Source organism: Megascapheus bottae, chromosome 17 (genome assembly GCF_031878675.1).
Source record: "Megascapheus bottae isolate mThoBot1 chromosome 17, mThoBot2.hap1, whole genome shotgun sequence".
NCBI lineage: Eukaryota > Metazoa > Chordata > Mammalia > Rodentia > Geomyidae > Megascapheus > Megascapheus bottae.
The window spans coordinates 8772114-8797688 of NC_143525.1; the positions used below are offsets into that span (position 1 = coordinate 8772114).

The 25575-nt window shown below is 48.4% G+C and overlaps 2 protein-coding genes across 8 annotated transcripts in view; one reads left to right on the forward strand and one right to left on the reverse strand.

Annotated features, from left to right (window-relative positions):
* Nucleotides 1-3562, forward strand: part of Arhgap44 (Rho GTPase activating protein 44) — a 136513-nt gene extending 132951 nt beyond the window's left edge. For 5 of the 6 annotated variants that reach the window (XM_090349554.1, XM_090349560.1, XM_090349555.1 and 2 more), the window contains one exon: nucleotides 2003-3562. In XM_090349554.1, the coding sequence (XP_090205680.1) occupies nucleotides 2003-2142 (140 nt within the window). In that variant the 3' untranslated portion in view covers nucleotides 2143-3562. The remainder of the gene's footprint in view (nucleotides 1-2002) is intronic. The other variant, XM_090349556.1, reaches the window with a different exon arrangement.
* A 942-nt stretch (nucleotides 3563-4504) lies between these two features.
* Nucleotides 4505-24541, reverse strand: Elac2 (elaC ribonuclease Z 2). Of its 2 annotated transcripts, XM_090349552.1 has the most exons (24): nucleotides 24283-24541; nucleotides 24034-24084; nucleotides 23836-23906; nucleotides 22768-22832; nucleotides 21870-21927; nucleotides 21554-21622; nucleotides 20403-20522; nucleotides 18024-18082; nucleotides 16606-16664; nucleotides 16433-16505; nucleotides 15762-15874; nucleotides 14937-15032; nucleotides 12902-13040; nucleotides 12737-12822; nucleotides 10895-11013; nucleotides 10320-10416; nucleotides 8921-9059; nucleotides 8115-8153; nucleotides 7898-8007; nucleotides 6717-6816; nucleotides 6525-6645; nucleotides 6229-6307; nucleotides 5577-5721; nucleotides 4505-5045 (listed from the first exon to the last, which is right to left on the reverse strand). In XM_090349552.1, exons 1-24 carry the CDS (start codon nucleotides 24507-24509, stop codon nucleotides 4809-4811), a joined length of 2472 nt encoding a protein of 823 aa, XP_090205678.1. In that variant the 5' UTR covers nucleotides 24510-24541; the 3' UTR covers nucleotides 4505-4808. The 2 variants fall into 2 exon arrangements, with proteins under 2 accessions (XP_090205678.1, XP_090205679.1); XM_090349553.1 differs by lacking the exons at nucleotides 15762-15874; nucleotides 16433-16505; nucleotides 16606-16664; ... (6 more) ...; nucleotides 24034-24084; nucleotides 24283-24541 and having other exon boundaries at nucleotides 12907-13040; nucleotides 14937-15023.
* Between the last annotated feature and the right edge of the window lie 1034 nt (nucleotides 24542-25575).

Consider the following 25575-nt stretch of genomic DNA (forward strand, 5'->3'; position numbering starts at 1 on the left):
TCTGGCCTTCCCCAGCCTCAGCAAGGACCAGCTGAGCCAGGAGTCTCCTTGGTGTTTTGAGATCATTGGCCTTTTATTTTCCTCTTCTGTCCTTCCATTAGACTGAACTTGGGGGAACTCCTAGCAGTCTTAGCTCTTCTTCCCCCCTACCTCTCTCTGAGATCACCAGCTCCAGAACCCCTCTTCTCCTTCAGCTGCATGGTGTGCACAGATAACAGACATGTGCCCAAAGCTTCCCCCTACACATATGTGATTATTAGGAAGGTGTTTCCGTGGGAGCAATGAAGAGGCCAGCACCATGTCTGCAGCCCTGATTTTACCCTTAGACAAATGCTCTGGACTCATCCTCCCCCAATCCTCCTCTCCTGCACTACAAAACACTTCTGAAGCATTTGCATCAGCATCTGCTTGGGCCCCTGCCTTCCATAAAGAATACAAGCTCAAAACCACAACCAAGGCAAGAGGCCAGTTATCCATGGGCCCCTCCCTTTGTGCTGCTGGGCCTGTAGATTAGCCACAGGGTATCTGGTACTCACAGAAAGATCTCCCAAGGACACTCCTGAAGATAGCCCAGCACCCTTTCTTTTTTCCAGGAATGCCAGTGAGGGCTTCCCTAAACCTTACTGCCTTTGCTAATGTGACCCTGCCTCACCAACGTAAGGGTGGGGCAGCTTCCATCAGGGCCCTGTGCCTGGCTGTATAGTGACATGCCATCTCTGATCTACCATGTCTACATTCCTCATCATCCTCATTATCTATCAAGACACAGGGAAGCTAAGAACTTGTCCTAGGATGCAGTCCTACTGGGACACAGGTCTAGGTGTTTCTATCCAGGCAGGAAGGTCCTGTGCACTTTTCTGGTAGGTAACCTCATCCAGTGGGGTGAACGCAGGCAGAGGCAGAAAGGATGGACAGCCCAGTGACTTCCTGTGAAGCACAAGAGCTTCCTACTACACAGGGATCCAGTGCCACTGGCTAAGCCAGGCCTCCAACCCCCGGAACATCTGCTCCATCAGGCAGCCCGGCAGAGGAGGCTTGGACTCTATTCTGGAAACTGTTGGTAGGGTGGAGTAAGGGAGAAGTTTTGTCCAGAGCTTCGGTGTCTGTATAATGTCTTTCAGGACCATGTCCAAGTTTATGTCTGTACACACAATATGGTATTCCTCATTCTGAACATTTGTTTCCCACATACACAAACACATAGCAAAGACAAAAGCCCACCTTCTGAGTGTAGCACAGAGCCAGACCCCTAACAGGTTCCTGTCCTTATCTCGTAGAGCACAGCCTCCAGCCTGGGGTGACAAGGCCATCTGAAGGGCAGAAACTAGGCAAAGGTGGGGAAATAATGTGACCAATATGAAAGGGTCGAGAGGAACCCCCTTCCTCCCAGATCTAGGCAGCAGCTGCATTGGCTGATGTATCCACAATGGATGGCCCTCGGGACTTCTGTCTTATCTTTGCTGACTCATAGATGTCTAGACTCTGAACGCTGTGATGTCTGACTTCTCTTGCCAGAAGGACTTCTTACCCCTTCTAATAGGGACACAGTCAGAGGATTTCCTGTAGCAGAAAAGTTGGCTTCATCTCAGGGTTTGGAGAGCGCATAGCTGGGTGAGCTGTCCCTAACTGTAGTTTAGCTGATTCTTAAAAGGATACCAGCTTAGGGATCCCACATTTACCCTTGTCTTAGGCTCTCTCTGCAGACGCTAGGCTAGGCTAGTCCCCAAAGGTGCTATTGGAGCCTGCCCTGAGAATCCTTGCTTAGCAAGAACCAAGTGCAGTCCAGCTGAGAGGTCCTGGCTGCCCTGTCCCTCTCGGAATGACTGGTAGATAGGAAGCAGATTCCACCAATGTGACTGTCGGCTAGGCAGCTTCTATAAATGACCTGGCTCTAGACCAGCCCAGCCACCTGCTTCCTCACGCTGACTGTAATTGTTTGCAATTTGGTCCTCAGGACCAGAGGCCTCTTTCACCTCCTCTCTTTTTCTCTGCCAACTTGCAGATCTTGTCCACTTTGATATCCCCTCCATCCACATAGAGCTGGGGTCAACACTCCGCCTGAGCCCCCTGGAGCACACAAGACGACACTCGGTGACTGACAAGAGGGACTCAGAGGAGGAGTCGGAGAGCACAGCCCTCTGACCCAGCCCTGCCCCAACACCTGTACAGACGTGGGCCCGGGGTACACGCTGCCAGGAGCAGCATCCCTGAGCTTGCCAAGGACTCTGGGTTCCTTGCTGTTACTTCCAGCGCCAGGTTGGAATGCAGCAGAACGCCATCTCCAGTCCGTGTGGCAAATGTTGGTGGTGCCGATTTTGTTCATTCCTGTTGGGTGGTGACTTCAGCCTTTTGTTTGATCTTTGCCTTTTGACTTTGTGCCTATTTCTGATCATCTTCAGCTTCCATGCTAAGCAACACCCACCTCTTCTCCCGAGGGCTGTGCAGGGTAGGGGTGCAGGAGAGGGTAAGTTACCTGGTTATACCCAAGGGTGCTGTACCTGCAGGCAGAGATGCTGTCAGGTCCTGCAGCACCCGACGAACAGCCAGAGAAGATAGGCGGTGGGAAGGGGTCCTTTCTCTCCTAGCTGTACCAGGGCTGAAAATGCACAATCCTGATTCCTGTCCTCCTTCACTTGATGCTCAGGGGAGTGCTGGCTTGTGGAAAGACCTTTGAGGCTACCCTTAACCACAGGGACCCAGTTAACGGCTTCAAGTGTTCACTTCCTGGCACTTTTATTCCTCCTGCACCCTGCCCCCCCCCCCCCCACGGGTTACTAAGAGCCCTTTACTCTTTATTGTTTTGTGCTTCTGAGTTGAAAAGAGCATCTTGAGCATGACTGGAAAACCCCAGGCAGCTCCTCATGCCTCCTCAAAATTCATTAGATAGATGTCTAATGGTAATTCTGTCCATTCAGGCGCTAAGCTCCTAGGAAGGTGGGGGCCCGCAGCCCTTCTCTTCCTTCTAGAGGTTACAGCTGACTAGCAATAATTCTGTTCCCCCAGAGTAGACAGAAGGAAGTGAAATGAGTCCAGGCATGGGCCACACCTGGCTCGTGGGGCAGACCGCTTCGCCTCCCCAGCTCCTACCACTCCCATTCATCTCCCTCACCAAGATAGACAGCTCTGCTGAGGGGGCTGCGGGGCTGCAGAGCCCGCTTGCACTTTGGGGTTAAGGGAGTGAGAAACAGATCTGGGCCATGCATGCAAAGTCCAAGTTTAAAGTTTTATCCTTTTAAAATAGATATAATATACCTAAACATGATATAATATTTGTATATATGAAATCTATATTTGCTTAATTTGAGCCATTCAATCTAAACCAGTGTACAGGTGTACAATGAAAAATTTAAATGCTTAGTTATTTTTTCCCAACAGTGTAAAGTCACCCTTCTCTGAGAATGGGATTGGCAAAGAGCTTCGATGTTACAGCTCTGCTCACTTCCTGGCAAGGGTAGCTCAATCCCCAATTTGTATCGGAGCCCAGGGGTTGAAGGTTATCTTTAAATACATGTACAAATCATTGTCAAAACTGATGTTATTAAAATAGATTTATTATCCCTGAGCTCAGCGTATGACCTTGCTTGAATGCTGTTGTATGGGTGTTTCTATGGGGGGTCTGAAGGTCTCCACCAGGAAGACAAAGTTCTTGCTCTGTTTCTCTTATCCCCTGAGGTTTTAGAGCTCTTTTGCACATACTCTTGCAAAGAATGAACATATATTAGATTTACCTCTGAACATTCACTTGACTTTCACTAACCTGTTTTCAAATCCTGCTAAGGAAAGCAAGGAAGTCAGTATAATGAAGAATTTCTCAATACTTCTGGGGCAAAGATTCTCAATGTCATCACAGAACAGAGAACCAATTATGTCTCTCTTTTTTTTTTTCCTTTGAACTGGTGCTTAGGGGCTTGAACTCAGGACCTGGGTGCTGTGCCTTAGTTCTTTTGCTTGTGCTATACAACTTGAGTGATAGTCATGTGGCTTGAACTCTGGACCTGGGCACTGTCCCTGAGCTCTTCAGTTCAAGGCTAATGCTCTACCACTTTGAGCCATAGCTCCACTTCCTGTTTGGGGTGGTTAATTGGAGATAAGTGTCTCCTGGACTTTATTTGCCTTTGAACCTTGATACTCAGATCTTAGCCTCCCGAGAGAGGATTTACAGGTATGAGCCACGGATACCTGGCTGAGTTCCAGCTTTTCTGGTAAATTTAAGAGTTAAAAGTCTCACGGGCTTTCTTGTCTGGGCTGATGTCACACTTTAATCCTTAGATATCAGCTTCCTGAGTAGGTAAGATTACAGGCGTGAGCCACCAGTGCCCAACTTGTCTTCACTTGTACCTGGAACAATGAGGAGGCTTGTGTTCTGGATACTTTCCTGGCCTAGGACATATTGAGAGGTGACGGCTGCTCGGAAGTGGCTCCACCAGCTTCCGCTGCTGCTGCTGCCGCCACCACTGCTTTCTTGGGCGTGCTGAGCACCCTACATGCCAAAGCACCAAAGGACTCGATCCCACACTCAAGCTTTATTGGGCCCGATTCTTTGGAAATACTATTTCTGGAGTCTGGGCTACTTAGCCAACTTTGAACCTCTGTGGCAGAAGTTAAGGTGCTGCTTGTTTCCGTGTGACTCCTCTGTCCTGTTGTGTTCCACCACATAGCCTTCTGTCCTGCAGCCACGCCAGGCACCCATCATGGGAGGTGTCTGGCAAGTCCATGCTGACCCAGAACGATCTGCAGGACTCCCCACCTCCTCTCCTGAGCTGCTCCACCTGGCAGACAGCACTCTCAGAGTCCCCCACCTTTGGCCGTCACTGAGCTCTGACCTTCTTGCTCTGTGGGCTCTGTGGGCTCTCTGCCTGCACCCGCTTCTGCTGGGGCTCCCGGTCCTTGGGGCTGTGTGCCTGCTCCTGGGACAGGAGGGCAGCCCGGATCAGCCGCAGCTCCCGCTTCTCCTTGCGCTCCTCCATCTCTCCAATGTCATCAGCAAACAGGGCTTTCAATGGCGGAATCAATTTGGGCACTGTCTGGAAGTCTCCAAAACAAACCTGGAGGGCCAGCCGAAGCAGACAGGCTCAGAGGTGGGGCACGGGGCTGTGTGCGTGGAGACAGCCACAACAGGCCCAGCTCCCCTCTTACACACTCTTAAACCAGCAACTAGTGCTTCAACGGGGTATGGAGGATGGGACAAGCCCTCCAAAGAAAGCTCCCACTCCTGGGCAAGAGTCGCAAAGATGAACAGCCCTCAGGCAATGGAAAGCAGCGCCCCCTATTAAACCAAGCTCCTAAAAACTGAAGCCCTGCTCATCCCCACCACGCCCCTTCACTGGGAAGGCCAAAGGCTCCATTCACCACAGTTGGGGAGAGTGCCCGTCCCACAGGCTGCGGAGACGGTGACTATGGCAACTGTCCAGGCCTAAGAGAGGCTCAGGAATCTGGGCTGGACATTTCTGGTAGATCCTGCAAGGAGCTATGGCCAACAGGCTGGCGTTGGACATCAGTGGGAAGTGAGAGGCGAGGCCCGTCACCCCTTTTCTCCCTCTCTCCCCCTTACCCCCCTCACAGATTGTCAGGCTGACCTTCATGTGGTCAAAGGCGATTCCAACTTTCTCGTTGAAGTCAGGGCTGAAGATTGGGATCTTGGCATAGCGCTGGCTGAAGTGGTTAAGCATGATGAACTGTGCATTCATCCGCATCCCCACACCAATAGCTTGGGAGGTGGTGCTGTGGGCAGGACAGGGCAGAGAAGCCGGAGAAGTGAGAACTTGCCCAGACCCTGGCCTTGCTGCTATCTAGGGACCCCATCTCCTTTGCCAGCACCTCAGCCCTCAGGACTAGAACCATTCCAACACTTGTGGAGGAGGCCTACACTGGACGCTGGCTGCTGCAGGCTCAATCTGAGGAAAACCCCAGGGCTTTCTAGGGTTCGAGCACTCTTTCCTTGGAACAGCTCCATACTGAACTCCCATGACACCCTCCCCTCCAACCTTCATCTTTCCCTAGACTTTTATACTTTAATATAGCGAATTTTTCACACTGTGAAAACACCATGCTTTTCTAGATACCCTTGCCTAGAGAACTGCAATGGATGGGAGGACCCGAACCTGCTGTGCGCCCAGGAATGCCAGGGCCTGCAGCAGGAAGCTGGCCAGGCTAGGCAGGAGACAACTGACCTGCAGGCACAGGCTGCTCAGGTTGCACTTGATGGAAGAAAGGGAGGGACCTTGCTACCTGTGTGTCTTTTCCATGGCTTCCTCTTCCAAGCCGTCCTCCAGAGTCGCTTCATGAATCAGGAGGGTGGCATCTTTCCCTGGGGAGCAAAACAATGGTCAAGGCTACCTCCTGTGAGTGAGCAACATGTTGATCCCTGAATCTCCCACTGTGTCTTGACTCAACTCTGAAAGTACGGATGGCAGCCAGGGACAGTCCGTGTGGGAAATGGTCTGTTGTCTGGCTTATCCCCTGCACAGTCATCCACACCAGGCCTTCCAGGGGTCCCAGTGAAGTTTGTGATTACCTCTACTTACCTATCTGCACAAGAGCCTCACAGGGCATGGTGTCCCCAGAGTAGACCACTTTCCAACCAGATGTGTGCACCAATGCACAGCCAAAAGCATGCTTGCAGTGCCGGACCAGGCATGTCTGAAACTGAAGGAGCAGGGTTGAAGGTGAGGCCTGCCCAGCCTGCCCCCATCAGGGGAAGTAGCTGGGCCTCTTACCTTTTCTAAGTCACAGGTTTTCAACAGTGATTGGATCAAACTTTCAGTGGAGGGATCTGAGACCTCTGCTCTCTGAAGAAGGTATTTAGCAGGAATCATACTGTAAGTAGTCAAAAGTATTTAAAAATTAGAATAGCTAGGTGTTAAGAGGCTCATGCTTATAATTCTACCTACTTAAGAGTGGGACGTGAAGCTTGAGGTTCAAAGCCAGCCCATGCAGAAAAGTCTATGTGCCTCTATTTCCAATTAACCACCAAAAAGCCAAAAGTGGAGCTTTGGTTCAAGTGGTAGAGCACCAACCTTGAAAAAGTAAAGGGATGGCTTCCAGGCCCTGAGTTCCAGCCTAGTACCAGTACACACACACACATACACAATCAGAAAAAAGATTTAAAAACATTCATTTAAGGCTGGGTGCTGGTGGCTCATGCCTGTAATTGTAGCTACTCAGGAAGCAGAAATCTGAGGATCACAGTTCAAAGCCAGCCTGGGCAGAAAAGTCCATAAGACTGTTTCCAGTAAACTACTCAAGCCAGAAGTGGTGCTGTGGGCCAAATGTTAGAGTGCCAGCCTTGAGTAAAAGACGCTCAGGTCAACTCCCAGAACTGCACAACCATTCCCCCGCCCTCCCGCCTGCCGCAATCTAGATCCAGTTTGGGGGACAGAAAGTCTAGTGAGCCAAATGTCTTTATTTGATCTTTTGTTGGGCTGCAGAGGCAAGCAGCAGAGGCTGGAAGAGGGGCTTCTTCCCCAAAGTCCTCTCTGTAGCTTCAGATGCTCAGTGTAATTTGGGGGTGGGAGGAAACCTGTCTAAGACTCTGCTTGGCTTAGCAGTGAGTGACCCCTGTACACACACCTAGGCATTCTTGCATAAGAAATATGGTTTAAATCATAGCCAGTAAGACAGGAAACCATAACCAAATAAAAAGAACCAGCCCTCATCTCCCTTACTGTAAAGAACAACTGACAAATGTTCCCCTGGCCCAAGCCATGCAGGCCAGAGATGATTCCAGGCAGATGGAACTCTTCCCGTGTGGTGGGCATGGGGCCCTCTCCCCTCTGTCCACCCTTCTGATGTGGAAGGGCTCTGTACTGCAGGGTGAGGGGCCAGGGGCATTGCTAGCAGCCCTGGTGTGGACCACGGACTCTGGAAGGCAGCAGCCATGGAAGGATAGGCCCCTCACCTGATGTGGTGCATAATCTGCTGGCAATGATTGTGGTACTGATGCAGCCAGGGTCTGAGCTGGGTGGGGGCCACCACCAGCAGAGGGTGGAAGGGCTTCCCCAGAGCCGCCTGCAACGACATTCCATAGCACTTACCACAGGAACTCCTTGGCGCTTCCACATGGCTGAGGAAGCGTAAACCAACAAAAGCCTGTGTTGACCACGGGCAGCACTTACCAAGGCACGCTCCCTCTGTAGCAGGATGTTCAGCAGGCCCTGCAAAGGAGAGACCTGCATCAGCCAGGTTCAGTCTTCCCCCGGCAGGGGGCCCTGGAGTTTGTATCTCACAGGCTTCTGCCCTGTGTGCCCCAGCCTTCAAGCACTGCTGCCAGTGGGTGTGGCACACTCAGCAATGTCTTTGAAATGGCACAGGCAGAATGCAATGAGACCTGTGTAAGAAGAGGACACTGGGCAGAGATCCACTGGGTCCTACACCAGAGCCAGGGCCTCACAGCCACACCCACACCTGGCCGGTCCCCTCAGAGCTGGCTGTAGGAAGGCAAGAATCTGTAACAGCTAAGTCTCTAGATGCCAGTGACTCTGCCTGTAATCTGGAGCTACTCGGGAAGGGTGAGATCTGAGGAGCAAGTTCAAAGCCAGCCTGGGCAGAAAAATCTATGAGACTGCTAGTTCCAAACAACTACCAAAGTAAAAGCTTGAAGTGGAGCTAGGGCTCGAGTGGTAGAGCCACAACATTGAGTGAAAAAGCTAAAGGTCAGTACCTAAGCCCGGAGCTGAAGCTAAAGGACAGTATCCAAGCCTGGAGTTGAAGCTTAAGTACCAGCAAAAAAAGAATGGCAGAGTGAAGCCAACACCCACACTGGCCAGACCAAGCTGTCTCTCTCTGGACCTTCATGTGCCAAGAGACAAGTGGCAAAAGCCACAGCAAGCCTGAGAGCAGCAGCAAAGCAGCCAAGCACACAGCCTAGAGGAAGCAGAGCCTCCCTGGGGTCGAAGGCTCTGGGGTACAGGCAGCCACTTACCGTGTGGTGGTCTGCGTGCAAGTGGGACACAAACACAGCAGCCAGGTTCGCCAGGACCTGATTCACTTGCTCTCCAAAATGGTGGAATAGCTGCCCAAATGTGCCTTCGCCACAGTCCAGCAGCAGAGACTTGTCTGGGCTACAGGAGACAGGGAGAGACTTACTAATAGGAAAGATTTCTGATGGCTTTATAGAATGAACAGGTAATGTCAGCTTCCACCTCTTCCATAACCCCTCATGCCTTTTCCTTGAGGCGCTTCTGTAAAGACCAGTTACTTCAACCACAAAGTCACCCTCTCCATATAAAAGAATGATCCACGGAAGCTGAAGCCCTTGAAGGACAGAGACAACAGTATGCCAGCGATGAACGAGGGTAAATACACAGCTCAAAGAATGCCAGCACAGCAATGTCAACAAGACTGTCTCCAGTTCCTGTTCACAGGATTCCCTGCCTCTCCACGCTGACCCCGGTTCTCTGTCCAGAGGCCATCTGGTGTAGGACAGGTTATAAGATAGGCCAGAGGCAGGGTACGTGTGCCTCCTCTGGGGAGGCAGTGAGTGTTGCTACTCAGCTCTTAGAAAGAGCTCAAGGGGCCTGATTCTGTCAGTGCCATGATGAGCAGTCTGTTTTGGAGGCTCTGCTCCCAGGCAGAGAAAGAGGTGTACTCTTAGGTCTTTTTCCTTTTGTTGAGGAAGCATGAAGACAGAGACAGCCAGCCATTCAAAGAGACACCTCCCAGAAAAGACAATGCCCTCCCAGGGTTAATCCTTCTGATTAACTGCCAAATGTTCAGGCCACCTGGCTCATGGTCGAACATCAGAAACCAGAGAAGTCCTTGGAACAGACCAGCTTGCACTGAGCTGCTTTTCTTAGACCCTCGATTTGTACATTTTTGATCTTAGGGTGAGGGGAGGGGGAGCAGTGACAACACTGGTGCCAACATTTGCTGCATTATTTGGCAGTTTCCCATCTACCACTAGCACCTAATTCCTTCACACATGTATCTATAGAGATCTGTGCACACTGCCTCCCTACCTTGCCTCCAACCCTGTCAGTAAGTCTCTTCCGGCAATCTCCAAGGCATCAAGTAAAAAGCACGACAAAGGGAAGTGTACCAAACCCCGAAGGTATAAACAGACCCAGCACCAAGAAGTTAAAATGATTAGAACATCAGTCTATAAACTTGATGTGTACCATTCCATTGGTTAGTGAGAAAATGAAGGACATGATTTCTTCACCAAGTGCAAGAGCATACAGCAGTAGCAGCTATTTTTATGAAAGGTCACCAGTGGATGAGTTGGGGTGACTCTACAGTGACTACAAGACCCACGACAGCCAGCACTCCAGCTCCGATGGATGGAGGCTTTCTGTGAAAGGCTTTCTGTGAAAGGAGGGTACCTGATGTTGACAAGCGTGGAGCTGACATTCCGAATCTTCATTGGGATGGCAGACCCTGTTCCCAGGAAGACTATTTCTGGATACTGGTTTCTTTTCTCTGGAAAAGATGTATATGTAAAGTCATCTATTTCTTTGGGCAAAAGTGACCCAGTATTCGACAACAAGGTAGGTTAGCAATACAGTACAGCCTGGCTGTGCAGAGGGGCCCTTAACGGCTGCCTTCTTCCTCCTCTCTCACCCCTGTGGCACAAGCAGAGTCTTGGGTGTCTTGAAGAAGAGACACCTGTCCACCCACCACACCCCGCCTCTTGTGCTTGTACTGGAGCTTGAACTTAGGGCCTAGGTGCTTTCCTTAAGTCTTTTTGCTCAAGGAAGTCACAAGCCCTCTAGCCACTTCTCCTCTCCTGATGGGCCATGAGAGGCTGACGAGGTGAGTGACCTGGTCAAAACCTCCAAGAACCTTCACTACCAAGCGTGAAGGAAGTCAGGTTAAAATGTGCTTGTCAACACCTTGGTGCAGTGGTGACAATTCCTGCACTGAGGAAACCTCGAGGTGCTCCCTGGTCTTGCCTCACCTGCTGGGGCAGTGCTGTCCTGCATGCTCTTCCTGCACTCCTGCACGCTCTCCTGGAAATTGGGGAGCTCTAGGGCCTCGGCTCGGAATTCTTCAGGATTGCAAGTAAGAAGAGCATCCCTGTGGAGAGGGGCATCCTGGGTGAGCAAAGCAGCTTTGTGGTCTCTGCAAACACTGGTTCGCATGCAGAGACAAATCCAAGAAACCAAATGCCCTTTAGCATCAACTGAGAAGGCTATTCCACTGTGACCTGGGGTGCTCTTTTCTGCCTCTAGAACCTTCCAGCTGAGGCCTGGGACAGTCTGTTGTACCGATGGAACCTTCCTCAGGAGAGACCTAGGGAGTTCTATTCTGCTTCTGGAACCATCTTCAGCTGAGACCTAGAGTTCTAGTCTACCTCTGGAACCTTCCTCAGCTGAGACCTGGAGACTCCTACTCTGCCTTGGAACCTTCATCAGCTAAGTGTGTGGTATCCCTGAGAGACTTCTCAATAGATTTTTCTCCTAACCATCGGTCTCAGCCTCAAAGCCTGAAGCTTAGACCCTGTTACCGCTCAGGACAGGATGACTTTCTTTGTGACGGGGCAATTCTATGAGTACCCCGACCTCTAACCTCTAGTACCACTTCCCCAAGATCACGTCAACTAAAATATCTTTACATTACCCAGGGTCCCCTGGAAGCAGGGATCCGGAGAGTAACTCTCAAATCCAAGTGCACACAGCTACCCTTGGGAAAAAAAAATATACAGACCCTGACTTGGTGGCTGCAGGGAACTTAAGCCTACATTTGTAGCAAGTCTGTCTCCAGCGAATGCTGTGTCACTGGTTCTAACCTTTCTGAGCATCAGCACCTCTGAGTGGGAACTACCTGGCTGGCACTAAAACCACCAAGCACTAACTGTCCAGATCCTAATTTAGTAGGTCTAGACAGGCCCCAAGAACTGCACCTGTCACAAAGCACACAATGAGCCTGACTATTGATGAAGGGCTGGCAGAGGCGCTATTGAGTCATATTACTAGAGCCTAACAAAGCTAATAATAGCTATTCAACCAGGACAGCACAGGGCATCCAGTCACTGTCCAGAATAAGATCTACTCTAACTTCTGGCACTGAGTGCCCAGGACACTTCAATAACTATGTTTTCAGTTCTCCAATAGTAAGAGTCACAGCTGAGGTGTTCCAGATGGCAATTTTATAGTTATCAGGGCCTCAAGTGGTGTCACACTGTGACCTACTAATCCCACATCTACGAATTACCTTCAAGGAATGGGTCCATTCAAAGATTTGTAAGTAAGTCATTTACTGTTTCATTACAACAGCAAAGAACTGACTTAGTAATGACTAAATATCTCTATTGAAAATCCAATTAAAGTTTTGTTACTGGAGACTAATAAGAAAGAACAATGTCAATGTTCTTTCAATATGTTTCTTAAAATGTATCCCCACAGACACCAACACCAATATAGCATGTTAATCACACCAAGTGGTAGGATGACTGGTGACTGTCCCACATTCCTTCCTTTTCTAAGAAATGCCATGGAAAGCAATGGGCCTTAACAGGCACTTGTTACCATGGAAAACAATGTTAAAAGGGTAGATACTAACCATAATCACCCCAGCTCACTCCACACAAGGCTCAGGCTGCTTTCCTGAATCAGTGTGTGTGGGCATACAGATGTGACTATTCATTTACAGTATGTAAATTTACACACTGTAAATGAATAGTCTCTTCTGAGACTACACGGTGAGAAACACATTTGGAAACACCCACCATCTGGCCATTTGTAGGAGAGGTCCCCGAGATCTGGCCTAGATGGAGCCCTGGATTCAGAACCATACACACCTCTGCCACTCCCTCCTGGGGCGGAGCTGGTACTTGAGGAGGCATTCACCCCGAACCACAGGCACACTGAGAGTAAGTCTTTCCTCCTGAAAGAGACAAGAATGCAGTCCATGGCCAAAAGAAAAGGACCGGAGCTGGTGGACTGGCGCTGTTCTGGGTCGCTACCTTACTGGGGAAAGTGGCGAGCTGAGGGAAGATGTCCGGGTGGATGAGGTTGAGCTGCGTTTGAATCTTGTGGCTGCGAAGGTTGTGGATGGACTCACATTTCTCATTCAGAATCAGGTGCTGAGTGTCAGGCCCAAACCTAAGATGAAACGAGAGTGCAGGCTGACAGTGCTCATCAGGGAACGGTGCCACCTCAGGGATGGCACAGAGATTAGAAGCCCTAGAAGACAGCCATAGCAGTCCCTCGCCCCCAAGTATCTACAGCAGGGCCTGACATGATCTCTTGGGATAAGCTGCTTTTGGGATAAGCTGCTTGAAAAAAATTGTGAGAAAAAACAAGCCAAAATAAAGAGATGTTCAGATAAGGATGTGAAATCCACGTGGAGTACAAGCTGCAGGAACAATGCCCAAGAGGAAAATAGATAACATATATATCCTGTTTCAGACCCTTAAGGAACAAGACAAGAGAATGAAAGCACATGAAACCACCAAGCCTGGGCAGGCAAGCTGTGGGAGAGAGGAAAGAAGGAGGGAGATTCCAGTGAAATGTTTGCTCCAGCTGAGAAGAATCCCATGCAAGCCTTCAGCTTTATAAAAACTTTGTAGAGAAAATTAAACCAGGAGCTGGTAGCTCACACCTGGAATCCTAGCTACTCAGAGGATTGAGATCTGTGGATCAAGGTTTGAAGCTGGCCTGAGCAAAAAAGTATGTGAGACTTATCTTTTTTTTTTTTTTTTTTTTTTTTTTTTTGCCAGTCCTGGGCTTGAGCTCAGGGCCTGAGCACTGTCCTTGGACTTTCTCAAGGCTAGAGCTCTACCACTTGAGCCTCAGCACCACTTCTGGCTTTTTTCTATATGTGGTACCGAGGAATCGAACCCGGGTCTTCATGCATGCTAGGCAAGCACTTTAACCACTAGGCCAAACTCCTGGCCCGTGAGACTTACCTTTAATTAACCACCAAAAAACTGGAAATGGAGCTATGGCTCAAGTGGTAGAGACCAGCCTTGAGCAACAAAGCTCAGGGACAGTGCCCACGTCCTGGGTTTAAGTCCCAGTACCAGCACCAAAGCAAGATGTCTTGTTGGTTGGCACAAAGACTAAAAGAAATAAGGTTTAAATAAATACTTTTATAAAAAATGAAATGGGGAGCCAGGTGTGGTGGCTCAGGCCTGTAATCCTAGCTATTGAGGAGGCTGAGATCTAAGGATCAAAGTTCAAAGCGAGCCCGGCCACAAAAGGACCTGAGACTCGGGGACAGCACCCAGGCTGAGTTCAAGTCCCATTACCCACCAAAAAAAAAAAAAAAATGAGGTGAGGCAGGCAGTGGCAAAGAACATCCTAAAAGTCACCACACATCTGAGTTCAACTCTTCCACTGGGTGTCGGCCTTGGCCCTTGAAGTCATGAGAAAAGAGAATAGGGCTTTTTTCCCAATTGCCAAATCCCAACAAGACAAGCTTGCTGGAAAGAATGAAAAAAAACTATAATGCACACAGCATGTAACACATGCCTGACATGAAATGTTGTTCAATAAGCACAAGCTCTTACTTTCTATTGGCAGGTCTCTTCTTTAGGATGCACCAGTGGAATGTCAACTAAAAGACACCCAAGAGTATGACAGAAGTGACAGGCAACAGAGCCTTGCACAAGGGGACAGGTACACACTGTGCTACCTACCACAGAGGGCCTGCCCAAATCCTCCAGGCAGGAATCTCAGAGGTTCACGCAGGCACAAGAGTGAAGGTATACAGGAATGAGAGTTTGGCATAGCAGTACAGTGCTTGCCTAGCATGCACGAAGACCTGGGTTCAATTCCTCAGTACTATATACATAGAAAATAGCCAGAAGTGGTGCTGTGGCTCAATTAGTAGAGCTCTAGCCTTGAGAAAGTCCAAAGACAGTGCTCAGGCCCTGAGTTCAAGGCCCAGGACTAGCAAAAAAAATTAATAAAAAAAAAAGTGAGGGTAGACAGGACTCACGAAGGAGTATACCCACAAGTTACTTTGAGTTCCATGGGCTGCACAGGGTTCCATACCTCTCCATCCACTGCTGGTATCTGCTGTCCATGAGCACAGACTCCGGGGCCATGTGGACCACCAGGGCTGTGGGAGAGTCAGGGTTTTCCTGGTACCTGCGAGGAACAAGAGTGTGGAGTTGTGCTTTATATAGTAATAAAGACTCCAAACACTTACAAATGGGGACTGTGCTGCCAGGAGAGGACTCTCAGTTCTACACCCAGGCTTGGTCTCCAAGCAGCTCCTAGCGGGACTGGTGTACTCCCTATATCCCCCACTGTGGAGCTCTTCTACTAGATAAGCCTGCTTTAGATATCTGGTCTACCTTGCTGAGCCTTCCGCCTCATGCCGTGAAGTGGAAAGAGGTGATGTGTGGGATAACGCAAGGAGTGTCTGACAACTGAAAAACTTCTCATGCAGGACAAAACCCTTGGGCCTAAAAGGTGTTTCCTCCTGAGATTCTGGCCCTTAACACAGACAAGCACATGGGGTCAGACTACTAGACCCCAGGTGTTTAAGTGTAAGTAAGTCAGGATAAACAATGTAGTGTAAAAGTAGCTCCAATAATGATTTGGGAATTATTTACAGCTCAAAGTTCTAACATTTATTGAAGACTTAAAGCTCTTAGGAGTTATAACCCTTAGTGTTTCTGGTTGTCAATCTTTTCTAACTTCACTTCAATCATGCTAACCACCAATTACAAAATAAAACATGACAGTAGGATGGAGGAGCACTACAAACCTGGGGACCCACTCCCTTCCTCTGGTGGCCATTTCACTCAGGGCTAGGGGTCCTGACCAGTGGCTGTTTCTTTCCTCCTCCCACCTGCACACCTTTTTCTTTACCTCTTGAAGGCGTCATTCTCACAGATAGGCTGGATGAAGCCTTCGTCTGGACATTCGACCACAATAAATGCAAGACCAGGATCTGGGGGTGTACACAGCTCTTCAGCCAAAATCTGCAAAGCCAAAGAAACCAGCTCGCCAGGGTCATGATGAACTATGGGGACAAAGCACCCAAAGCCCACCCATGTGGAAAGGTTTCTCACTAGTCCCTGAGCAATCCACAGACATGTCTGCACATGATAGTGATGACAGGCTAGATAAGTCTGGACAGCAGCTCTACATTGTATAGCCTGTGACAGAACTTCATATTATCCCACTTCCTTCAGAAGTTGTCTCTGTGCTGGGCACTGTGGCTCATGCCTATAATCCTAGATACTCAGGTGGCTGAGATCTGAGGGTCACAGTTTGAAATCAGCCTGGGAAGAAAAGTACATGAGACTCTTGACTCCAATTAACCAGCAAAAAAAAAAAAAAGCCAGAAGTGGGGATATGGCTCAAGTGGTAAATGCCAGCCTTGAATAAAAAAGCTAAACAAGAGCAAAAGGTCGAATCTAAGTCCCAGTACTGGCATACGGTATAAAGTAGTGTCTGAGGACCTGGTAAGACGGGGGCTCTGCCCAGTTGTCCAGTCCACTTGCAACTGCAGAATCACCACGGGAACCACGTCTTACCTCCCTTCCTTCGTGAGTAATACTCTTCCCATCCTTGACAGCAGTGATGATGGGCGCAATGGCAGCTGTCCCCCTGAAACCAAGAGCAAGCCCTTGTGAGAGGCAAAGGCGCTGCCTGTGAGCACAGGGGGCCCTCCCCCCCACCAGCAGCCCCACCCTCGCCCACCACTCACACGGGAAGGCCCAGCTCCTTTGCTTTGAGCACCAGGAAGTTCCCTTTCTTCATGTGGAGCTGAAACACACACGTTGTGGAACATTGTGGACACAAATGTAATCTCAGCGGCTGACAAGAAAGCTCGGTTTCATCAACTTTATTAGAAGGGCATCTTTTTACTTTCTTTTAAATTAAGAGTATTTCCTTTGTTAAAATGCACTGTTTTCAGAAGATATTGATATTCTGAGGTTATTTTAAAACACTTTAGAACTGAGATGTGAATGACTTTAAGACAGTGCTACATTCCCCAACATTATCTTGTTATATAGTTAATAAAATGTAACCCTTTACTGCATCCAGGTTAATGAATGATAAGGCTCTTTACATATCTGTATCCTTTGGGAGAAACATGGGATACATTGGTTCTGTATTATTCTCTATTCACCCATGGCTAAAGGAACATCACCAAGACAAGGCCTAACAGGCAATGACCAACTAAACTTCTGTACAACACAATACTCCTGTGACATTGGTGGTAACAAAAATCAAAGAAAAAAAGAAATATATGCTTTGAATATTTGGCAATGTAGTGTTGTTGCTATTACATAGAAGAGTTACAGTAACCAATTCCCAAACTACTCTTATGTTAGAAGGCAAACTATATTAGCACAAAACCTACCATCAGTCCGATCTCACCATCCCTCTTGCTAATCTTCTATCTAAACATTTTTAAGACTTACATATTTTACACACAATCATCAAAACAAGTCTGAAACGACCTAAGATGTTAACAGATCTCTGCTGAATTATATATAATGTTTCACTTTCTGGTTTTAATCTTGATGAACTGTTAAATGTTTACTCTTAACTTTCATGAACAAGTAACTCAGGATCAAGTCTCAAATTGGATCCCTGTGCCTCATGATCAGGATTCTAGATTTCCCGATCTTACAAATAAATATTGTCATAGAGGAAAGACTGCTGCCCCACTGTGTGCACATCACATATTACATAAACTGCAGCCACAAACAGCCTAAGGAAATAAAGTTGAGGAATTTGATTGAAGGCCCAACTGATAGGAAGAAAACAAAACAATTGCCATTGACAATTATCTGAGTTCTAAGAGGACCAACCACAGACCTGTGCAAAACAATCCACATGTTGATACAGGACAGGTGGGGAATTTGAAAGGATATAACCATATTACATTTCCCTTATCCTCATCACCCTCCCCCCAGACACACACCCCAATTGTGAGGTCCCCGCTGTCTCTGGTGATTTCTGCTATTTCTCTGAGATAGATTTTGTTAGGTTCTCCTTCTTAGCACAGGTCAACCTAGAAATTACTATTTTAAAATTACTGCAAAGAGTGGTCCCCAAAAGTCCAGAGCACACCAGCCACACACTCCCCTAGGGCCTAGGTGTGGAGCCTCTTACCTTACAGATAAAAGCTACCACCAAGGAAGGGTCCCTGCCACATGCTTTCTGGCTGACACCTGCAGAAAACCACATTGGATCAAACAAGGTGAGTGTGAAGGCTGCATAGGAGTTCGTTTGAGAACGAATTTTACTTCATAAGTTCAGTGGACATGACTATCCCAACACAAGACTGACACCCCAACAGAAGATCCTTCATATCCTATATGTATGTCAGACTTCAGTAAAATATGTGGAACACCAAATTACAACCACAATGATAAGCAAATAATTTTTAGTGACCTACTTACCTAACAGTGAAGACAGAGAGAGAGAGAGAAAATGGTGACTTGCTTTATAAACAGAATATTCAAGTACAACAAAAGCTAAAAGGTCTGGAAGTAGCGCTGTGGTTCAAGTAGTAGAGCTCAGGGACAGTGTCCAGGCCCAGAGTTCAAGCCTCATGACTAACAGCAAACATCACTCAAAAGCTAAAAGTTCAGCAGGGAAAAGGTGGTATCCTCTTTATACTACACCATCCAAAAGAGGAGTGTGCTCAAGGTTTGTCATTTCTTGGTCATCAGTCAAACTACAGCAGGGCAGGAGAAACTCATTCCACCCCAGAAAACAGAATCCTGAAGTAGTCAAATTCCTACCATACTCCTAGACTTCCAATAGTTTCCCACAAGGCTGGTATTGTGAAGGCAAAGGGGGCCAAAGCATTCACTGGATAGACTTTATTGTTTAACCTTCTGCATTACTGAAAGATGAACTTAACTAATGCTTCCATTAATGAAAATACACAATAGCCTCTGAATAAGTGGGTGCGCCAGGCCCTACACTTCTCCAGGTGAACTGGACACGAGTTCCAGGGCTTCAGGGCTACAAATAGGAGGTTCTGTCACCTTTCAGAGCATACTTCCCACTCTCCACTCAAAACCAGGCATGTGTGCCAAGGAAAAAGTCTTACAAACACAGCTTTCCTATGGTGATTATTCTGACTTTGAGTAGTCAATAAGAGAACTATGTTAAGGAACTAAGCCAGACACAGAAAAGCAATGTATCCTCTCCTTACAGGTAAAATCACACAGAATCTAAAGTATCAATCCAATAGAAACAAAACTGGAAGAAAGTTACCTGAACTCTGAGTGTGTGTGTATGGGGGGAGGGGGGGGCAACAGGGGGAATAGAGGGTGTGTATATTAGGGGAGATATTAACCAAATAGTACAAAGTTTCCGCTAGGCTGCCAATAAGATTTAGTGATCTACTGCTTGTACTATAGTAAGTGATCACAATTAACAATAATGTTTGTTTCAAAATTAGGTTCAGCACTTGCCTGACATGAACAAGGCTCCAGCTTACAGCGTAGTCATGGATGGGGAGGAGAGGAAGACTGCTTTAAAAAGAGTATTTTTTTATTTTTTATTTTTGGTTGGTTGTGGGGCTTGAACTCTGGGCCTGGGCGCTGTCCCTGAGCTCTTCAGCTCAAGGCTACCACCCTACCCCTGGAGCCACAGCACCACTTCCTGGTTTTCTAGTGGTTAATTGGAGATAAGAGTCTCTGGTAACAGACTTTAGTGCCCTAGTGCCTGGGTTGGCTTTGGCTTTGAACCCTGATACTCAGACCTCAGCCTCCTGAGTAGCTAGAATTAAAGACGTGAGCCACCACGTCCACCACCACGCATCCTGCTTATTTATTTATAAACTGCTAGTTCTTGGGCTTGAACTCAAGGCCTGGAGCTCTCGATGAGCTTCTTCCCTGAAGCTTGGCACTCTACCATTTAAGCCACAGCTATACTTCTGGTTTTTACTGATTAATTGGAGATAAGAGACTCATAGATTTTTCTGCCTAGACTGACTTCAAATCTTGACTCTCAAATTTTAGCTCCTTGAGTAGCCAGGCTTAAAAAATCAATTTTTAACTTTATATGTGTGGGGGCGGGGGGAAAGTGTAGGTCATGAGGCTTTGAATTCTGGGCCAGGGAGTTATTCCTGAGCTCTTCAGCTCAAGGCTACTGCCCTACCCCTGGGCCTGGGTGTTGTACTTGAGCTCTTTAGCTTAAGGCAACAGCCTTACCCCAGAGCCACAGCCCCATTTCCAGTTTTCTAGTGATTAACTGGAGATTAAGAGTCTCACATTCTTTTTTCTTTTGTGCAGGGCTTGGCTTTGAACCTCAATCCTCAAATCTCCGCCTCCAGAGTAGCAAGGATTACAGCATTTTTTTACCCCAAAATATAATAAGTTTGTGAGGTTACAGCTATAACAATCTTGACTAAATCTTTCTGCATAGACCACTACATCTCATTGTACCCCCAAATATGCACAATTATTACTTGTTAATGGAAGATAAATGAGTCTGAAGAGGTAGAACACACTAAGAAAGCATGTCTATTTATACCATTGCCATGTGGAAGGTGCTGCTTCTGTTGGGTTGCTGCGGAGTCTGGAGACCGTTCAGGGCTGCTGAGAGGCCTTTCTGGGCTCTGTGACCTAAGGTCTCCTGCACACCTCTGTTCACCTGCACAGCATGGGCACCCGTCAAATTACAGACCACACATGCGCCCACAACCCAGCCCAAGGGTGCACAGCAACAATCAAACCAGCCCTCCTTTTACTACAGTAGTGAACTAGCTACCAACCCACCCACCCATGGCCTGTCGTTACATCTTATTCATCTTTATATTTCTGTTTAGCTCAGAGCCTTGCCCACAGCCAAGTACTGATTACAAAATGCATGCAGGCTGCGGAGTGGTTCATTTAGACACAGTTCCAAAGGGTAGCCATCTCCATAGCAGTCTCATTCTGTAGCTAGACACATCACGAAGTCAGGGAAAGACCTTCTGCAGCTCTAAGAAGCTCAAGAACACTGGCTGCTTCCTATAGGACCCATGCTTGCAAAAGGCCAAAAGCGGAGCTATGGCTCAAATGGCAGTCGACCAGCCCTTAGCAAATAAGCTAAGGTGGTACCCACGCCTTGATTTCAAGCCCCAGTATGGCACAAAAATAAAACCTCCAAAAATTGCTGGACACCAATGGCTCATGCTTATAATCCTAGCTATTCAAGAGGACGAGATCAGAGGATCAAGGTTTGAAGCTGGCAGGGATGGGAAAGTCCTTGAGATTCTTATCTCCACCAGCAAACAGGAAGTGGAGCCGTGGCTCAAAGTGGCAGAATGCTAGCCTTGAACAAAACGGCTCATGAAGAGCTGACAGACCCTGAGTTCAGGCCCCTAGACCCACAACAAAAACAGTGCTTAGGTACTTCAATCTGTTGCCAACAAACCCAAAACAATCAATATTGAAATCTGGCTGTCATATATTTCCTGCTAACCCTGGAATACAGAATGTTCCCAAACTCAATCACTACCATTATACTTAAGTTCAACATGTCTGTTCCCAGAAGATTGGCTCCTGAAGATCAGGAACCCCTCTTAAGTTTCACAACTACACTGAGGTCAGAATACAGAGCAGGACACCCTAGGCCAGTTTCCACAGTGGTTCCCGGTTCACCCAGAGCTGCTGCTATGGCCAGCTGGCAGGCATACTCACTGTGTATGGGGACCTGGTAAACCGTCATGGTCTCATCCTTGTATTCTGGAGCAGAGTGTGGCCGTACAGCTAAGAGAAAACCACAAGTCAGGAAGAAAGTGCAAATGAAGGAAAACACAGTAGTAAAATGTGTGCAAACAAAACCCTCAAACTCAGCAACTGAACTGGCTCAGAACAATAGTAAGAATCTGTCAGTAAAACCAGAATTTTTCATCTCACATCAATGAATAATTTTAAGCTTTGATTTGAGCTAGCCTCTAATGGTTCCTAACAGAAAAAATAGGGCCTATATGAGAAAAAAGTACTTCATACATACCCAGGTCTATTCCTTTCAAAGGACCAGAAAAAATTTTGATTGCTTCTAGGTATTTTTCCTAAAAAGAAATAAATGAAATATAAGAAAATGAGCAAGTTTTTGTTAAATATAGAAACCAACATAAATTCAAACATATTAGTAGACTCAAGGGCTATTAACATGAAGCAAACCCTTACTAGTCTTTCAAACTTCAAACCGCAACATACAGTTATTGTACAATATATACTTACTATATCCACTATTTATTAGATTCCTAGGAACTAGCAGGGCAAAAGAAACCACAGAAGAAAACAATGGAACAAATAACACAAAACCACTGCTCTGCAAGCGAAATGAAAAGTGGAGAGGAAGTAAAAGTTCAGTAAAGACGCTGGCAGGGAGGAGAGGAGGCAGCGGGATGTCATGTTTGAATGAAAGCTCTGAGGTGGGCAGCTGCTGTTTGCTGAGGAGCAATGTGGGTCAGTCTACCCTGGTAGCTAACTGCAGCATGGTATAAAACACATAACTATGAGCAAGGGTCTGGATCTATGGGACTTGGAAGTCACATCAAGGGAACTGGTTATGTTACAGTGGGGAGCCTGAAAGCATTTTAGGTGAGGAATTGATGCCTGCAATGCAGTATGTCTTTTCTCAAAACAGGTCACCCTGGCTGCTTGGGATGGGCAGTTTATACAAGTGGCAAACAGGTCACAATGGCCTCCAGGAGATGGAGACAAATGGACGGATTCAGACATTATAATAGGATTGACAAGACTTGATGCCTGCTCTGAAGATGCCAGAAATTTAATGAAGCTATCATTCAAGTCCAGGGTGTGGCTCAAGAGGCAGAGTGCTGACACAGCACATCCGAAGCCCCAAGTTTGTGCTTCATTATCCAATAAAGAGGTTTAGCTCTCACCAGTTGTGGAGGTCCGGAGAGCACACACTTAGGGAGCCCAGTTTCCTTCAATGTAAGAATCATTCCTAAAGAGGAGGGATAAAATCAGATCCTTCATTACCTTGACATGTAGTGGCTGCTGGCAGCAGCACTGCCAACCTCTTCACTTATCTAAGTTTCCCCCATTCCGGCCTGAGACTGTGAGGCTGTGAGGTCAGGCAGAGTGGGAATGAGGCTAGCTAGCAAGTGCAAGGGTCATACACCCTTCCCCACAGTCTCCTGTGAGGTGCAGCACAAATGAGCTCAAGTGGTAATGTCCCTAACATGCCAAACCTAAGTAGGTGCCTGTTCTCAAAGTTGTTTGAGTGAGGAGGACAGCCTCTCTAACACTTTGTGCCCCAAGAACTGCCTGGCTCCTCTTGGCTCTGAATACAGGGACCAGTCTAGTTCCAAGCTCCTTCCTACCCATACCAAGCCTGTAAAAACGGGCTGCAACAAGCTTGACTTGCCCAATTCATGGAGATGAATAACAGATGGCTGACAGGATAAATGAGAAGCCCACTGACTTTTAAATTCGTACTGCTGTGTTGTTGTACAAAGGGGTTATAAATCCCTTAGTAGGGTTATGAACACAATGCAAACTCTGGAGGCAAAATCTGTTCTTCTGAGTCCAGTACTGATATGGCCTACCATATATGCCATATGGTTTATATGCCAGACTGGTATATTAAAAAAAAAAAAAAAAAAGAAGTCAGCTGAGTGTGGTGGCTCACGCCTGTAGCTACTCAGGAGGCTGTGATCTGAGGATAGCAGTTCAAAGCCAGCCCCCGAACTAAAGTGTGGGTGAGACTCTTAATCTCCATCAGAAAAGTTAAAGTGTGGCGCTGTGGCTCCAGGGGTAGGGTGGTAACCTTGAGCTGAAGAGCTCAGGGACAAGGCCCAGACCCAGAGTTCAAGTCCCACGACTGTCAAAAAAGAAAAAGAAAATAAAACCCTGCTCCTTCAGACTCATAAGAGGATTCAAACAAGAAAAAGATGGATTAAGACCTCCCACTCGGTTGGTTCTGCCTCTGCAAAGAATATACTCACCACACAAGCCCCCCACATTAGCCCAGTGCATTCGTGTCAGGAATATGTTGTCCAAGCGAGAGACTTTCAGTCTAGGAACAGAGAAAACGATTCACAGCAGGATGCAAGGGATTTCTTCTGCCATTAAAACACACCTGCCTCCTACCTCACCTTCCCAACCCCATAATCATCTCCACTCCCAGAAGCAAGCTGACTCACTTGTGTTCCTGCATGAGTCTCTGGACGCCTTCTCCACAATTGAAGAGATACCTACGAGACACGAGACCGCACTCATAAAGGTGTATTCTCTAAGATGTCTTGACGTTGCCAAGGGCCGGTGGCTCACGCCTGTAATCCTAATTTACTCGGAGACCACCCGGCAGCGAGGACCCCGGGGACTGGAGAACCAAGGGAGGGGATGGAGATGGAGAGAGGGGGGTGGAGGAGGACTGAGGGAAGAGGACCGACCGGTTGTACTCGGAGAAGACATAGAGCGCAGAGCCCGCTTCCCGGCCGCCGGCGGCCGCCACCTGCAAATACACCGTGTGGGGGGCCCCGGGCTCCCAGGACGAACTCCGCTTCTCCCGCGCGCGCAGGTGTCGAAGCAGGTCCTTGGGGGGCCGCTGGCGTCGGGCTGGCCCCTGTGACATGGCGCGCCCGGCCCCCGATGGCAGCAACCAGCGAAGCGCCCACATGCGACCCTCACCACCTGGCCCGGGACGCGATCGCGCACAGGCCGCCAGCACCGCCCCTGCGCGCCGCATGGCAGGCGCGGCCAATCGGCGCCCTGCAAAACGGGAGGCACCGCCCACACAAGGCTACGCAGCCAATAGAAAGAAGCCTCGACGAACCGGGCTGGTCGCTCGATCGAGGCCATAGAGTAGGAAGCAGGCTAGAGCGTCATGACAAGCCCCGCCTCTCACCCTACTTCCGGCTTTTCTAGCGTTCGTTTCCCCGCCCCCCTGCCGGAGTTGTCATTCGCCTGGGGCGGGACTTCCGGGAAGGAAAGCGATCCCCAGAAAGGGGTTTGTCCTGGTTGGAAGGAGTTCGAGCCTCTCTTCCGCCAGTTTGGAGCGGCCATCGGGCAAATCAGCCATGCCGAGCTTTGCTTTGTTCTTCTGAGGGGTTAAATCATGTGGACCAGCCATTGCGGAGCTGCTCCGGTTTCCACTGTCGCCCGTGTGGACACGTGTGTCCCGGGATCGGCCTCCCAGAAAACCATCCATGGGATCTTGGCGGATCGGAGGATCGTGGTTTGAAGCCAAGATCAGGCCTGCAAGCCCTTGGAGGCTCGTATCTGCAGTTAAACCACCAAAGAGCTGGGGGTGGAGCTGTGGCTCAAGTGGCAGAGCACCCAGGCCCTGAGTTCAAGCCCCATCCCCCCCTCCCCCCCCCCCCCCCCCCCCCCCCCGTCTCTCACACACACAGAATAAAAGTTGAGCTAGTTCTGGAGCAAGAGAGCCTTATGTTATTGAGTGATTGGCCTGTGTGAGCCATGGTCTGCAGAATGACCCTTAGAACGAACCCACCTAGTAACACGTTAGCAGTGCTTTGAAAGGTACGGTTACAGAGGGAGGCAATAACCAAGGGGTCGGAAGGGTAGCCTAGTGGTAGAGTGCTTGCCTAGCATGCTCGAAGCCGTGGGTTCGATTCCTCAGTACCACATACACAGGGGGAAAAAAGAAACGGAAGTGCCTTGCCTCAAGTGGTAGAGTGCTTGCTAGCCTTGAGAAAGACCAAGGCCAGTGTCCAGATCCTAAG

Coding starts and splice junctions, on each gene's coding strand:
- Elac2 (XM_090349552.1), bottom strand. CDS start 24,509: ATGTGGGCGCTTCGCTGGTTGCTGCCATCGGGGGCCGGGCGCGCCATG. Junction 20,523..21,553: donor TTACCAGGTCCCCATACACA/GTGAGTATGCCT, acceptor CATGCTGTGCAG/GTGAACAGAGGTGTGCAGGA. Junction 8,008..8,114: donor TACAGAGGGAGCGTGCCTTG/GTAAGTGCTGCC, acceptor ATGTCGTTGCAG/GCGGCTCTGGGGAAGCCCTT.